This window comes from Geospiza fortis, unplaced genomic scaffold, assembly GCF_000277835.1.
Source record: "Geospiza fortis unplaced genomic scaffold, GeoFor_1.0 scaffold112, whole genome shotgun sequence".
NCBI lineage: Eukaryota > Metazoa > Chordata > Aves > Passeriformes > Thraupidae > Geospiza > Geospiza fortis.
In genome coordinates this window covers 17752058-17767526 of record NW_005054298.1, presented here as the reverse complement: position 1 = coordinate 17767526, position 15469 = coordinate 17752058, and the positions used below count along the sequence as shown (strand labels likewise).

Genomic DNA, 15469 nt, shown 5'->3' with positions numbered 1-15469 from the left:
GTAGCGCTCGTACCCGGGGACAGGAGTGCTCCCGCGGCCGGGCTCACGGGAACTGAGGCGAGCCGGTGCCTGCCCTGCGCAGGCAGCTCTCCGAAGGCTTACTTACTTAAATCTCTAGTCGTTCTTATACTTGGGGAGTGGTGAGTGTCCACATTTGCTCCTTTTTGAGAGACTTCCTGGCTCGCTGTGTTTTGTAATACAGACTTAAAAGTGCTTATTGTGTTTCAACCGATAGAAAATAATTCTAAAGACCTTCTTGTCCTTCTAGTGTGTTTTGCATGGTAAGTAGGACATCTTAGAAATAGTTCTTTAGGTAGATCAGAATTTCTCATTTTACTCTATGTTTGAAAACATCCAATGTTTTCTATTGATGAACTGTTTGAAAGATACTGGAATTTACTATGATTTAAAATGGTAAAAAAGTTTGTGGTAAATCAGCTGCATCTGTTTCCTGCAAGCTGTTTTAGATAGAGATCCTGGTTCCCCATCAATTAGATAGGCAAGGTCTTTTGCAGCAGGAGAAGGGAAAAGGATGTGTCACATAGATTTACAGGAAACTGAGTCTGAAGGTTTTTATATTTTTATGAAGGTATCTACTTTATCCTGACTTCTTGCAGCTTAGTTTGCCACTATTGTAGGAAGTAAATTCTTTCTAAAGGCAACCACCATATGAAAAAAATAAAAGCAATATCTGACAAGGGACTATAAAGCAAATCATTATTATAAAAAGTACTTAATACATAGTATATGAAAAATTTATACCTTTTTTTGTATTCTTTCATTTTGAATAGGAAAGAAAAGATTTCTTATTATAGCAGATCATAAATTAAAATTACTTCATTTTAGCTTTGCTTTTATCTGCCCCAGTGTCAGTGACAGCAGTGTAGTGCAATATGCTGTATAGCTTTTTGTTCTAGGAAGAGGATTGTACAGATGTCACAGGAAATCCACCTATATCCATCTTTCTGGAATGATTTCAGTACCTTGCACAGGCTGCACAAATAAGGGTTTTTCTTCCTCAACAGACCTAGTGGGTACTGCTGCCATCGCCTTGATAACATTGCACTCATGGAATCATGCCTGCAGTTGAAGAGCATTCAGGTTTGCTGAAGGTATTGATAATTTTAGTTGTTAATAATTATATCTTCTAAAGCAAGACTTGCAGACTTTTCCATGATCTCTAAGTTCAGGGAACTTGAAGAGACTTCTTTGGTGTACTAAGGCTTTTATCACTTGTGGGTTGTGTACTCCAGCTTGAAATCAATTATGTAGGTTGTAGAACACAGTTGTTAGCACTCTGTACAAGTTGGGGTATATTCTAAGAAAACAAATGAATGCTTAATATTAGATAAGGCTGTAGCTTCTATTATAATTGGGAATCAGGTTGCTTTTCTTTAGTGCAATGGCAATTTCAGCTGATGGTATGTGATTGATCAGTATCCTGTAATACAAAGGTGATCAGCCTTCTTGACTAGAAGCTATCACACTTCATTTTACCACCAATAGTTGTATTTTCTGGCAATTCCTGGAACCCAGTTTGGGATTATGGCCTAGTGAGAGCAAGCCTCCCTTAGTCATGCAGTGCTGAAATATTAAAATCTTCAGCTTTTCCTTCTCAGTAGTTGCGTTGATAGCACATGTGACCTTTTAAAGGCAGTTTTATAAATTTGAAAACTTACCAAGTGGACTAACTTCACAGTACTTGTAAGCATGTCAGTGTTTGATGTTGGGAGCTTTTCTATGAGAAGAGTCCAGACTGTAGCTTCTCCTTAAGTTTATCTTACTTAAAACATCATAATATAGAGACGCTGATTTTTACTTTGTTGCTGTGACTGAAATTAAATGTTTTGATACTTTCTCATTTCAGGTACCTCAGAATTGACTTCTTCTTAATACAGTGACCATACAGGGTCAAAGAAAAATGGTCTGCTTCTCAAATATTTGAGTTTGTTGTCTATAACAGCATGGTTTTCTGTGAAAAGTGAAAGAAGAATCTTTCTAGACAGTTTAAAGCTAGCTGGTAGGATTAGCAAAATGCTTTGTTTGAGGCAGGTTTGCTTGCTCACACTGAGGCGTTACCAGGCTCGGACTCTGTGTAGTGATCTGCTTCTGAGCCAGATAAATGGCTGCACCCATGAAGATGAAGTGTTCAGCCTTGTTGGAAGAAACAAGGCCAGACTTTCTGAAAAGCATGTGGGAATTGCATTGAACATGCTGTGGCAATTGCAAAAGAAGAGGCCCTTTCTCTCAAGGACTAGTGACTATGTAAGAAATCACTCCCAGTTTCTTACACTTTGCGTTTTGGCAGAAAACAAGGTGGAACACATGGAAGATGAGGTGATAGTGGACACCTTATATAGCATCTTGAGGTAAAGAGCATTGAATACACTTTGTATTTGGTTATAAAAAGAGAAGGAATTTTGACTACAGAGCTATCTCATAAGGAGACTGTGATGAGACTGCCCTGCCACAGCTTCTGCACTCTTGACTGTGTGACACAGACAGCATAATGTCCTGTGCCTCACTTTTGGAGATACAGGCAGAACAGATCTGTTTTGCAGTCCCATTAAATATGTTTTATGATTCTTATGAATTCTGATTATTCATACACAAATGTTTACAATCTGTTTGAATGGAGAGAATGATAGAAAAGTGAAACATTGTGATAAGTAATGAAAAGACATATGTCTTATTTCCTTATAACTATTGAAGTAAAGCATTGTCTTTATTTTGCAGACTCAATGTTGAAGACCACATTTCTCTAACAAAAGTGCTTGTTACAGAAGCATGGAAAAGATTAGAAAGGCAAGTATTGTCCTGCTGTTCTTTGTGAAAGGTATAAGTTGCAAACATGATTTGCTTCATGTGAGGTTACTCAAGAGTTCTCAAAGAGTATTTATGTTTAAAATATGAGTATTTTAAATGTCAGTTGTATTTTTGAAGGTTTTGAAAATTATACAAATTATTTGATACACAAATGCTTGAGAGATTCAGATACTGCAACAAGAGGGTCCAACATTTGAGATTTTGGAATATATTGTCTGTGTAGATTTATGTATTTGAAGTGAATTGCAGGTTTTCATATTTACAACTTTACCTCAGTACTTGCTGTACAGGTCTTAAATAGTTATTAGAACCATGCTTATCTCAATTTTTATAGAACATTTTGTATTTAAACAGCAACATTTTCCCTTTGTGCATTTTGTTGTGTTTTGTTGTCTTTTGATTCCTTTTTGGAGGAGGGATATTGTAGTTTTGACTCTTTGATCTTGGGATAATGGCAGAACCAAGTGTCAGTCTGGGCACCCGCATCACAGAATTGCCTCTTCTTTATATGTGGAACATCTTGAAGTAAATAAACACAGTGTAGCTTGAAAACAAAATTATATTCAAGTAATAAATTGCTCACATTCATTTTATACATTTAACATAATTACTTGAGAATATAATCTTTATAGATTTCTCAGGCTGGTTAAGTGAAGTACAACTAATTCTTGTAGAACTCCATATAAACACCTAGGTTTTTTGCTCACTTTGTTCCCTTGTTTTGTAATTTGACTATAACCTTGGTTTTTATAGAATTGTTAAAAAATGTTTTTGTCTTTAATTATTGATTAGAAATAAAAGGTGGATATCCTGTCTGTCTTTAATGTCTTGACAGGCTTAGCTTGCCTTGTCTGTCTAAATTGGCTCTGTGCTTATACAAGCAGCACAGGCACTTCAGTCCCATAATTGGCCAAGTAGCTCATATTGTGGACATGAAACTGGATTCTATACAGGATATAAGGTAAGTGTCAGAAGCAGAAGAAACAAAATGTTGCAATTACTGGTCAGTCTTTTCTGAAGACTACCTTTTTCTCAGCTGGAGGTTACTTTGCTTCAGTTTGGAGTTTGTGGGAAAGAAGTGTTTTGTATTTGTGCATTGATTCACAAGAGAATGCATTTTCCCAATGACTTTACAAAGAATTTCCTTATAACCAGTCTAAATGATTGAAACTACAGCTTGATTGTTTAGTTTATAGAAATTTAATAATTTCCACTCTTCTACTTAGAGTACAGCAGATATTTACAATCAGCATTATCCTGATTCTAAACATGGACTTTTTTTTTTTGTAATTTAGAGGCTATTGACTCACCAGAAGAAGCTTTTCTCCCTTTTTTCTCCCTTGACATTGATAGTTTCTCATGTCTACCATGACATGTCTTTGTTAACAGCAGTAAGAGGTTTTAAAACAATATTGTGTTTATTTATCTTCAGAGCACTGTTTTTCTGGTCAAGCTGAATTAATAAATTCTCTTGCTAGCATGTCTAGCACGTTACCTTCATATTTAAACTACTTTAAACATAGTTCTAGTCAAAGAAGACCAAGATCATTTTTTCTTGTTTCTGTTCCCCTGGGGCTGTTACAGCAAAGGCTTCTCTTTCTTTCTTCTGCTTTATATAGCACTAGCAGTCTCAACACTGATTTTTTTCGGATGTGAGGAGCCTGCTTATGAAACTCTTTGAACAGGACTGCATTTCTTTACTGAAATCACTTTATTGTCGTAAGTTTTAGTCCCTTAGGAAGGGATTCTTTCTTTAGGAGTGACAATGACTCTTCTCCCCATCCTGTCACTTGTGAATTGGTTGGGGTTTTTTAGTGTGTATTGAACATTAAAAATATTTTAGCAAATATGAATCAGGGTCTTGCCTTAGGCAAACGCTTTCATCGTGTGTAACTTTGTAAGAAATGGCTGAAAAATTTAAATAATTTCAGACATTTCAGAAGTTCACTGAAAGCAGAATCTTTACTTTAGTAGGATAAATGGTTTTTACTCATCCATGTTTTTGGGATAGGATTTAAAATTCTTTTTGCACAGAAGCCAACAACACCTCAATTACCATTAATTTCTTTTTGCACTTCATTTAATAAATATGAAATGTATTGCTTACTATATTCAACGTGTAAGTAGGAAACCTTTTGAATTTTTTAGGATCTTGTCAGTTTTGATGATCAGCATATCTGAAGTTATCACAGAGAGTTTTCGAGATCGATTACTACACAAGGCCGAACAGCTCTTAGAAGAAGAGCATGAAGTCCACTTCAACTATGCCAGAAGAATACTACAGTTTCTCCAAAATGTTAAACTGAGATATCATCCAGTGCTAGAAAAATGCAACAGGATTTTCCTTAAAAGTGCCTCCCATCTTGATATACACAGTATTAGTCATATTTTTGGACTGTATGAGCAGCTGGGTTTTGACAGTGCTGAATTTCGCTTGATTGCTAAAAAGCTGCTATCTGAAGCTATAGATGATTATTATGATCCTGAAACATTTGCAAAATTATTTTTTTCTCTTGGGCCTTTGGCAGGATCCAAGGTTAGAGAAAGGTAAGTTTATGAATCATTTTGTCTTATTTACGATACATGTATTCTTACACAGAAATTAAAAATGTACTGGTGTTTGGAGGAATTTCTGAGCCCATCTGTGAGCTGAACCTTAGATTTCCTGGTTGTAACAGTGTAGCAATGGATGATTTCATCATGGAAACACTGTCAAAGCAGTATGTTTTATTAAGCAGTTGAATCAGATCCATCAATTAAGGGGGGGCGTGAATGCTGTTATGCAAGGCCATCCCGTAGCTGTCTCTTAGATTACAGCCTTCCTTTCACACTGGGTGGTAGTAAAAACATTTCTTTCTTCTGAGAAATATATGCAGTGATATGTGTTGCTTTTTCCTTTTTAAGACTGTCAGTAGCTGAAAAAGCCTGCGTCTTGTCCTATACTAGACTGCTGACATCCTGTTCTTTATGAAAGATCATCATCAGGGAGCACTTCAGCATTTAATTAGAGCATAGTATTGTGTGACACTTTTTTTTTCTCTGCCTGTTTTTCTTGTGCCACAAAATCCTGTTTGGATGTGATATTACTCATGGTCTCTCAAAGCCTGCAGTTCTAGACAGAATTTTCTGTATTAATTACAATGAATCGTATTTTTCCTTTATTCAGAGATTTGCTGCAAGCCTGTGTTGGTTTTGCCATAGCTGATTTAGTTACAAAAGCTTTTCTTCATTTTTTTTAAATTTATATTGTTTGTGATAAACATTGTCTTTAATTACCACAGAACCAGCTCAGTTCATGTTTGATTCTATTATCTGTAGCTTGCTGATTGATCATGAATTGTTCTGTGTCTTAGAGTACCTTCCCTAGTTCTCGTCTACTTTTAGAATTGTTGGACTTGCTGTTTTCTAGTATCAGAACAATATGCACTGATCCAACACGCTCACACCCCTTTAACTGTGCTAGACAGACCAGCTGTTTAGAAGAAGAGTCCACAGAACAGAAGTCTCTAGTTTGGGAGAATTTTGCTTCCAGAAATAGTCTTTGATTCTTTTCCTTATAGGTAAAGAAACTGGCTGCAATGATTGCAAGAGATTTTCAACTGTTTTTCATTGGAAAATATGTCTTTTCCTCTTTAGGTTGCTGATAACTGCAGTAAACATGGCAGAGGAATTTAGCAGTCACCAAATATTGATGATACTGAAGAGTATGCGGAAAATGAAATGCAGAAATTCTCCTCTACTCAAAAAGTAATGGTTTTGATATTACTAAGAAGTTGTATTCTCTAGGTAAACTTCCATTTAGTGTGGAAACTTTGACATATCCAGTAAGTTTAGGAGCATCACTTGCACACAAGTGCTCATACATTATAACTTATTGGCTATTACAGATTCTAGAATATTGCAGTTTGACCCAGAAGTAATTGAGGCAATTTAGGGATTTCAAAGAAAGGCATTTCACCCTTACCAAGTTACTGTTGTATAGCATCTGTCTAATTTACAAATCTGTGATAAACTTCAGCTCTAACAATTACTGTAAACTCGTGAGAGTGCAAATGAAATGTGGTAAGTCGCAGAGAACATATCCTGTCTTGGAGATCCTGTTACTTTTGTGAATTGTTTGTTCAAAAGTCATTGTGTCCTATTTTGGACTATTAAAGCTTGTGTTCTTAAGAACCTGGGCCACATTTTCTGCAGTTTTGAACTGAAAACTATTTATAGGGAGGGGTAGTGTCTGTCATACAGTGAATGGAAAAGAAGTTGATGTTTTAGGCACAGAAGATGTAACATTATATATGTCATAGATAGAGCAGAGTTAAGTGCAGGTTGTGAACAGTTATTGGATTGAAGGTACTTGTATGAATCAAATAGATCCTTGAAAGAAAAAGGACATACTTGTGTTCTGTGGCACAAAGGGATACTGAAAGGAAGATCAAGTGAATTAATGCCTTTTTTTCCTGAGTCTCACTGTCTAAAGAGGTCTTAAGGTATTATCTTTCCCTTAGTAGTGTGAAGTAGCTGATTTGTTGTGATGACTTTAATTTTTGTTGTGTGGCTTTAATTTTGCAATTCAGTAAGTGGAGAGAGGCTGTTCTAAGTGGAATAGTGTCAAAATCAATGTGGAGACGAGTGCAGGTGTGTAAAACCCTCCCCACAGGTACTGTGCATCACAAGACACCTCTATTTCATGTGGCATGTTGGAGTTTGCAGTATCTTTTGTATTAGCTTAATACCATGCAATCTTTTCCTCTTTGAATTCAGGATGGCTTCTGTTCTGCACAAACACTTGGACAGCTATCATGTATTACAGTTGGTAAAGTTAACACAGTACTTGGTGGTGTTGCATTGCCAGGATCTGGAGCTGTTTGCCAAACTAAAAATGTTACTATTAGGGTAAGTGTGTATTCTTGGAAATGTAGTTATTTGAGTTTTAAACAGTTGTCTACTTAGGATTTTAAATAGCAGTCTAAGATGCTAGTGTTTTCTTCCCATAAAATATGAAGAGGTAACTAACTGTTACAAGTATTTGATTCTATTAAACATGTAAATCAGATGATGGAATGTAGATATTGTCTTGACTATAAACCCAACAGTATCTGCTAATATATATGATACCATTTAAAATCTTCTTTCCCTTTTTCGTCTGACCACTGTAATATAATGATGTTGAAATGACAATAAATTTTGATTGGTATTTGATAGGATGGGTAGATATTAATATTGTATTTGATGTTTCACAGAAGAAGTAATAAAAAAGAGACAGAATGCCTTGTTTGGGACAAGTGAAAGTGTGACACAGAAGTATTCTTTTGACTGAAGAAGCATCCAGTTAGTTCTAAGGTTTCTACAGAACAGCAGAAAGTTGCCAGACAAGAGATCTTGCTTTGATTGCTCAGCCTCTATAGGAATGTAATGCCTTGGCTGTACATATTTTTTTGGTGGATGATGTCTTCATGTTCCTCAGACTCCTTGAAACCTGGTGCTCCCTAGGACAGAAATCACAGAAATTAACCAGGCCCATAAACTCACAGATTACCTTGACAAATGTGGACCTTCTGGCCTTACTAGGTACTTCTGTGTTTATCAGTAACAGGTGGAGTCTCACCAGCTGGCTGAGCTGCTCACTGTCTTCTTCCCCTTCTTCAGTTTTGAATAAATTAGAAGGAAGAAGTTAATCTCACTGAAAAAAAAAGATGTGTGGATTTCTGCCAAGTCATGAATATTCTTCTTATTTTATATTTGATGTGCAGCTTTTGACTTCCAAACTAGAAGTTTCAAGCACTTTTTAAAATTTTGTTTAAATATTTGCACTTTGTCACTACTGATGGACTTTTTATTTCTATCTCTCTTCCAGTTATTTAAAATCTAGTGTGATACCTGCTGATACTGCAGCTGTAATTCGTGTTCTGGCCATGCTTCCTTCTTTCCAAGTGGAGGAAATGATTATAAACAAAGCAGCAGCAGTTTCGCCTCAATGCAGACTCCATCATTTGAATTGCATTGCTACAGCTCTTGTCAATTGGAATCATCATGGCCACTTTCACTGGCAAAACAGCTCTGAGCTATGTGCCAAGCTTCTGCAAAAACTCAATGACTGTGCATTTCAGAGGCTTCAGAAAGCCAACAACTTAAATCTTCTGCTGGAAGAGCTTCCATATGTGAATGGAGAGTGGTTTGAAGAAGTCCTGAATGAGGAAACTCTGGCCGTGTGTCAGCACTTGATAGATCAAATAACATGGGCAAATGTTTTACCCTTGTCTTTTTTTCTCATAAAATCAGAGCACCGTTGTCCTGCATTATTTGACAGAATAGCGTCTGTGACTGCTGAAAATATAGACAAGGTGTCCCAGTTTTTCTTTCTATCTACTGTGAGTTATTCAGTAAGAAAGAACACATCAGTAGTTGATGTGTTTCAGAGCACCATCCACACATGTTTTTAAGAGTTTTCTTCAGTATAGCTGATTTGGAGATCATCTTTTTTTATGCTCACTTAAAGCTGTTTTACTTCTATGTGTATAAATTTGCACTTATTAATTTTCATTTCTTTTTTATTGTTCACTCAGTGTTAGGTCAGCCATAATAATTTACATTCAACTTTACATTTGACCATCTTATTTTTTTTTACCTTCTTGATAAATAGTCACATCACATGGTGGATATTTTAACAGTATTAATTGTTTTGGGGATTTCCCCAATAGCTTGTCGATTTGGTCAAAATTACTCTTTTTTTCATACTATCTTTTTTCTCATTCTCAATCTGGTGTTCATATAAATCTTCAATTTTATTCTGTTGCAGTTTAGTTTCTTTAAGAACATTTAATGCAAAACCTTCTTAAAAGATTCTTTATGTGTATAGAAACACTTGGATCGCCTACATGAAATAAATTTGAAGTTTTAGTTGTGGCTCCAATTTCAGCAATTTTATTTTTTTGTTATTTTCTCCAGGAAAAGTTGACCAAAAAAATTAGAAAATAGTTTGTCTACTCCTAAATCTCCAAATTCTGAATTAATTATAAAGCTTTTCTTTATAATAAAGCTATAGTAGGATATTTTGCAATAATGTGATTTAGGATGTCTTTTTTTTCAGATTCTCACCTCTGAAATCTATTTTATTCTCTTCCTTTTCTCTACTTTGAATTATGACCCTCCTGACAATGAAGAATTCTTTAAGAGTTGTATCCAACATCTTACTTCTAACTTGAGTAAGTGCAATAGACAAAGATTTTTACGCAATGAAAACAGGAATAGAATGATACTTTGATTAAGCAAAGAAAATATAAGTGTGTTACTGCTAATACTCTGCCTGCTGGGGTTAAACCATGACAGATATTCAATTTTGGGTTTTGTTTCACCCGCTGAAAATGACTCTTGATAAGGGACTAGCAAAGGATTTTTTGGCATAGTAAAAGATAAGTGAAAATTCTGATTAATTCACTGTGCTGTTATTGGTTAGAATTGTTGTGTTCTCCAAGGAAACATCATTTGGGAACAGGATACATTTTGTGATTCATGACAAAGAAATAGTTAAAATTGTGGGGGAAGTGTGTATGGATTTGTGTTGTACATTAAGAGGGAAAATCAGATGATTTGAGAGGCCAGGGAAAGGGCATTGCAAATCCTTTCAACTTTGTCGTGTGTTAATATGGGTTTCTCTCTGGTTTTTCAAGGTCGTCTTGAAAATTATCACTTGGTGCTGCTTGGTCATGCTTTGGCAATGGCTGGGTATTTTCCTCCAGTTCTGATAACAACCATATTTAATGTTTCTTTCCTAAGCAAACTGGATGCTCAACTTAAAGGTAGCTATCTAGCTTTTGGTGAATTTGATTGTGTAGCATTTGGCATAAAATGCAATTTGGACTTACATATGACTTGAGATATAGAATTACTCTTTAAATGATTCTGCTTTTGAGAAAGACACCCTCTTTATAATATAGTGGTAGTTTGAGTGCTAAAAGGGCAGGAATGAACAAAAATATGTTTTTTGTTTTAAAAGTACAGACCTGTATTGCAGATGAGAGAAAGTAATATAAACCAAATTTTATAGTCAACTTATTGCACTCGATGTTTATTACTAGAAGTAGTCACAAAGCTGAAGGAATAATGAGAGATTCTTGTCTTCAAGAAATGCATCCTACCTGTCTCTTCTCTCTAAATAAGAGACTGAGTGCTTGACTGTTTCATTCCTCTCTGCCTCTATATTGTTCATTATCAATGTACTCTTGCCATTTTGCCCTCAACTACTTAATTAAATTTACACAATAGAAGCAATTTCTGTCTTCTGTCTTCCTGTTGTTCTTAATGTTGAGCAGAACTGTGTTTTTTTCATTTATTTTCTCAGGGATTTTGAGAACCTTTCTAAAATTCTGCAGCATGAGTTGTATAAATGCCATAGTATACAGATATTTGCATTTCTAGTAAAAGATTCAGAGGTTACCATTTAGTTCAATTTGTTGGATTTTTCACATTTCAGTTCACACATTTCTATGTTGTTTTGTTGTTGTTTTTTTTTTAATTCAGTCCTGCCTGATACGGTGAAGCAGAGGGTCCACTCAAGCCTTATGAAATTGAACAGAGCAGTCTGTCTGGAATGCCCAGAGTTTCACATCCCTTGGTTTCATGAGCCCTACTGCCAACGTGTCTTTCATAACAGTAAGTCATTTAGGACAGGAAAAACTGCTCTTGTTGCTCATAATATTCTAATTTGTTAGAAATATACTAGATGTTTCTTCTAAAGCTCTCATACTGACACTAGCACACAATAGAAGGCACACCCCTCTCTGCTGAGCATTTAGTAGTGCAGTGACTTAGTAGTGCAACTGGGAGCAAACTGGTTTTCCTTGTGAGAATTAATGTAGTAGAGATGGGATATTTCTACAGAAGAATTAAAATTTAAATACACAGAAACAGTGTATATGGCATGAAGGATGGAAAGGCAGGAAGATCATTCTGTACTGGAGAGATGGGTCATTTTGCTCCCTGCTTCACTTACAAAACTGAACATTTGACTTAAATTTTTCAAGGTAAACATTTTTACTGCCTCCTTTTGAACTTGATCCTCCCTTTTTCTTCACAAGAATCAAGATCCATCTTGATGATGAGAGATGAGATGAGAGGGATGAGAGATAGAGAAGTAGGCTAGTGATAAGTGTAGCAGCTGAGATCTTTCAGAACAGTAATCAATTCAGAATCCATCAAATGTGAACACAGGATCTCCTCTACTAATTCTCATGGGGAGATCTGCTGTGCTGTCCACAGAACTCAGCTGCTTTGTCTCTAAGACTGAAGATGTTTAATGGAGCAGGGTGTTAATCTGCAATGGACAGAGAAGTGGCAGATAGTGGGGTATGGCTGTAATCAACCCAAGGTGAGTAAATACATGTCTAAACATAACTAAAAGCAAACAAAATCCACCAGGTGAAACCTAAAACTTGAGGTTTTGTAGTATGTGAATGAAAAAATCCTGGGATCTAAACTCTGGATTTGAAATTTACTTATATCATGCACCTGCCACTTTCTAGCTAAAATGTGATCACTTTGTCTCTGAATTATGATGGAATAGCACTCGGGATCTGTGGAAAAAATTTAATTCAGTAGTCTGGCTGTCAAAAATACAATGTTTCAAAGCACTATTTTCAGAATTTTGGCTGTGGAAGTTTTGATGTATGAATTCTTTCTTTTGTCTTTGTAGGCATGAGCCAAATAAATCCACAGCGACAGCATATTCACAGAATGCTGACAGAGATCTTAGGAGGGAGCCATTATTCAAGAATATCTGTTCTCACACCATACTACTATGAAATAGGTGAGAAGTTAATACTCTAAAAATTGTTATTAAGTCCTTTCATATCACTCTTGTTACCAAGATGAGGAAGCTGCTGGTCATATGGCCCCAGAATAACACAAGATATTGCAAAGAAGAAATTGTTGTATAAAATACAGTTTCCAAAATGTTCTTTGTAGTATTAATAATGTTGGGTATCTCTAATTATGGCTATCAGTTTTTCTACAAGTAAACATTGTACAAATCAAATTCTTTCATTTTTATTTTGTCAGTAAACAGGTTTGTTTTGTTTTCTGGCAGATTTTGAGTGTGTCCTGGATGTAAATAAAAAGCCTCTTTCCTATGTGGCTCAGAATATAGCTTTGGGTGGTGTGGGGGGAATACCCTTGAGACATGACATCAAGGATGAAGGGAGAAAGGCTCTGCCACCAGGAGCTCAAAGGTCAGTACATTGAATTCTTGCACATTGACTCTTCCAAGCTTACATCCACTTTAGACTGGGTTTTTGATGCTCACGTCCTAATGTTCTGTTCCTTTTTCCAAAATCTAATGAGGTTTAGCCTTCTGGGGTGTGGTGGGTTAGCCACAGCTGCTCCCTCCCATTTGCAGGGCATGGCTCATGCCCCTGCAGTGTGATGGGGAGAGAATGTGGAGGGTAACAGCAAGGAAGAAAACTCCTGGGTTGCAATTAAGACAGTTTAATAAGTGGAGAGGAAGAAAAAGGGAGGGAGCAACAAAGCAATGGATGGCCATGCAGTCACTGACGTACAGCAGACCTGTGCCAGAGCAATGGCTGCATGGGATAAAGTCCCCTCTGCTTTACTGCTGAGCAGGATGTTGTATGGTGTGAAACACCACTTCAGGCAGCTGATGTTCCCTCCCAGCTGTGTCCCTTGCTCTTGTCAATGCAGCCTGTATGTACTGTGGGACAGGGGGAGAAACAGGGAAGGCCTTGATGCTGTGCAAGCACTTTTCAGCAGTAGCCAAGATATCAGTGTGTTATTGACAGTTCTGGTCACAAGTTCAAAACACAACATCGTACATCATACCAACTGGTATGAAGAAAAGTATCTCCATCCCAGCCAAACCCCGTACAGGTTCTTGACATGTGTTTCATGAGACTGGAATACTGTTTTCCTCCCACCTTTTCAAATGCAAGCCTTGAAAATGTTGGTTAGCTGTTTTTACCACTGGAACAAAAACAGATGCAGGGAGAAAATGCTTTTTCTGAATTCAAGTATCTCTAGATAAATAGGAGGAAAATGTTTTGTCTAATTCCAGGGAGTTGTTTAATTTTTGTTTTCTGATAATTGTCAGGTTTATCTAGTCTTGCTGTAACTATCAGTACTGAACTAGAACTGTCACTTCTTGCTATTCAGGTAGGACGTAGAAATAAATGCACATTATTACTGTTTGCAGAATTGCTTTGGAATTTCTTGATTCAAAAGCTTTTAGCAAAGATTATTCACATCATCTGAAAGGAGAACCTGCAGTGAAAAAGCGACACCTGGAAATGCTGGGGTACCGAGTCATTCAGGTGAGCAGTCAGCAATGCTTTGTGTCCTTTCTGGATTGTATCAGCAGTGCAAAATGATCCAACAGATTTAGGGCAGTTTTGTCATTAAAAGTACTTACTGGGAGAGAGCAATTTTTGTAGGCAGGGGGGAATCTCTAAGCTGTTCTCAAAATGGTGTAAGGACTTCACAGACTCACACCTTCTCTGAAAGAGGGTGAAGCAAAGCTGAAGTGAAAAGGTCCCACTCTAACCTTACTGCAGGCAAACTAGCAATCTCATTGCAGCCTGAGTAAAGGAGAAAAAGTCAAATGAGAGTTTCAGTTGAATTCACTGAAGATTTCTATGGTAGAAAAGGATTGAACATACTCTCCTTGAGTGATAAGACAGTTTGGCAGCTGCCAGACGGGATATGGATGCTGTTTGTCTGCTGCAATGATAGTGCTGTGACAGGGAACACCAAAGGCCAGACATAATTCACCACCAGCACTGAAACATTTGGGAATTGGAGATTCATTAATGCAGAGGCTCCTATATATTTAACAACTCACCTAACCTCATTTTAGCTAGAATCCTTCTTTAAGCTTAATTTTTGTTGGTTGTGGTTTTTGTAAACAGAATAATCATCCTTTTTCATGTTACACTACTGATACACCATTCCAGTCTGCTACATTAGCATTACAAACTACAGTGACCTGGGATTTTTCTCTCAGTTTGTGTTTTAAAAGAGGGTGTAATAGAGTTGTCACAGCCTATTTTGTGTGGGCATCTGTTTTATATCTCTGCAACTATGCTGCTTTTTAGAAGCAGGCTGACTGTACTTACATAAAGGAGAATCTTACAATAAGAAATGGATCTTTTCAGTATTGGAGTAAGCCAGGCTTTGGGAGGTGGTAAATATCTTCAAGTGAAGAACAACAGATATCAGAGAGCCTTTTCTTTGCTCTTATGTGGTATGTGGCTTATACCAATGTTAAAAGTCAGTTTGTACCATTCTGTTCTACAGATTCCTCACTTCGAATGGAATTCCATGGTTCTGTCAACAAAAAGTGAACAGCTGGAATACCTGAGACAGCAGCTGTATGGAATACAGTGATATCAGACATGCAGTCTAAAGTATTTTTATAAAAACAGTTTATGTATCATCAAACATCTCATAAAATCTCTTTGTGTCGGGTGGGCCAAGGCTTGCCAAGGTCATCAGAAGTAAAGAGATTTAATCCTCATTTCATTAGGGATTACAAAAGGCAGGTCACAGTGGGCTGTGAAGATGTGGTAAGGATGCTTACAATTTCTCATTATCTGGAAGCTATTACAAGCACATGAATCTGGCAGTTTTGCAATCAAATTAC

General features: G+C 36.6%; 1 protein-coding gene and 1 long non-coding RNA gene across 2 annotated transcripts in view; both read left to right on the top strand.

The window, feature by feature from the left end:
* Nucleotides 1-2001, top strand: part of LOC115948164 — a 2617-nt gene extending 616 nt beyond the window's left edge. The window contains exons 2-3 of the long non-coding RNA XR_004082015.1: nucleotides 1026-1112; nucleotides 1868-2001. This is a non-coding gene — a long non-coding RNA (uncharacterized LOC115948164). The remainder of the gene's footprint in view (nucleotides 1-1025; nucleotides 1113-1867) is intronic.
* A 30-nt stretch (nucleotides 2002-2031) lies between these two features.
* Nucleotides 2032-15267, top strand: FASTKD1 (FAST kinase domains 1). Its single transcript, XM_005416088.3, has 14 exons — nucleotides 2032-2369; nucleotides 2737-2805; nucleotides 3662-3787; nucleotides 4975-5373; nucleotides 6463-6573; nucleotides 7585-7716; nucleotides 8678-9164; nucleotides 9911-10025; nucleotides 10491-10619; nucleotides 11341-11472; nucleotides 12512-12625; nucleotides 12905-13046; nucleotides 14024-14141; nucleotides 15124-15267. Exons 1-14 carry the CDS (start codon nucleotides 2035-2037, stop codon nucleotides 15211-15213), a joined length of 2499 nt encoding a protein of 832 aa, XP_005416145.1. The 5' UTR covers nucleotides 2032-2034; the 3' UTR covers nucleotides 15214-15267.
* The last annotated feature ends 202 nt before the right edge of the window (nucleotides 15268-15469 follow it).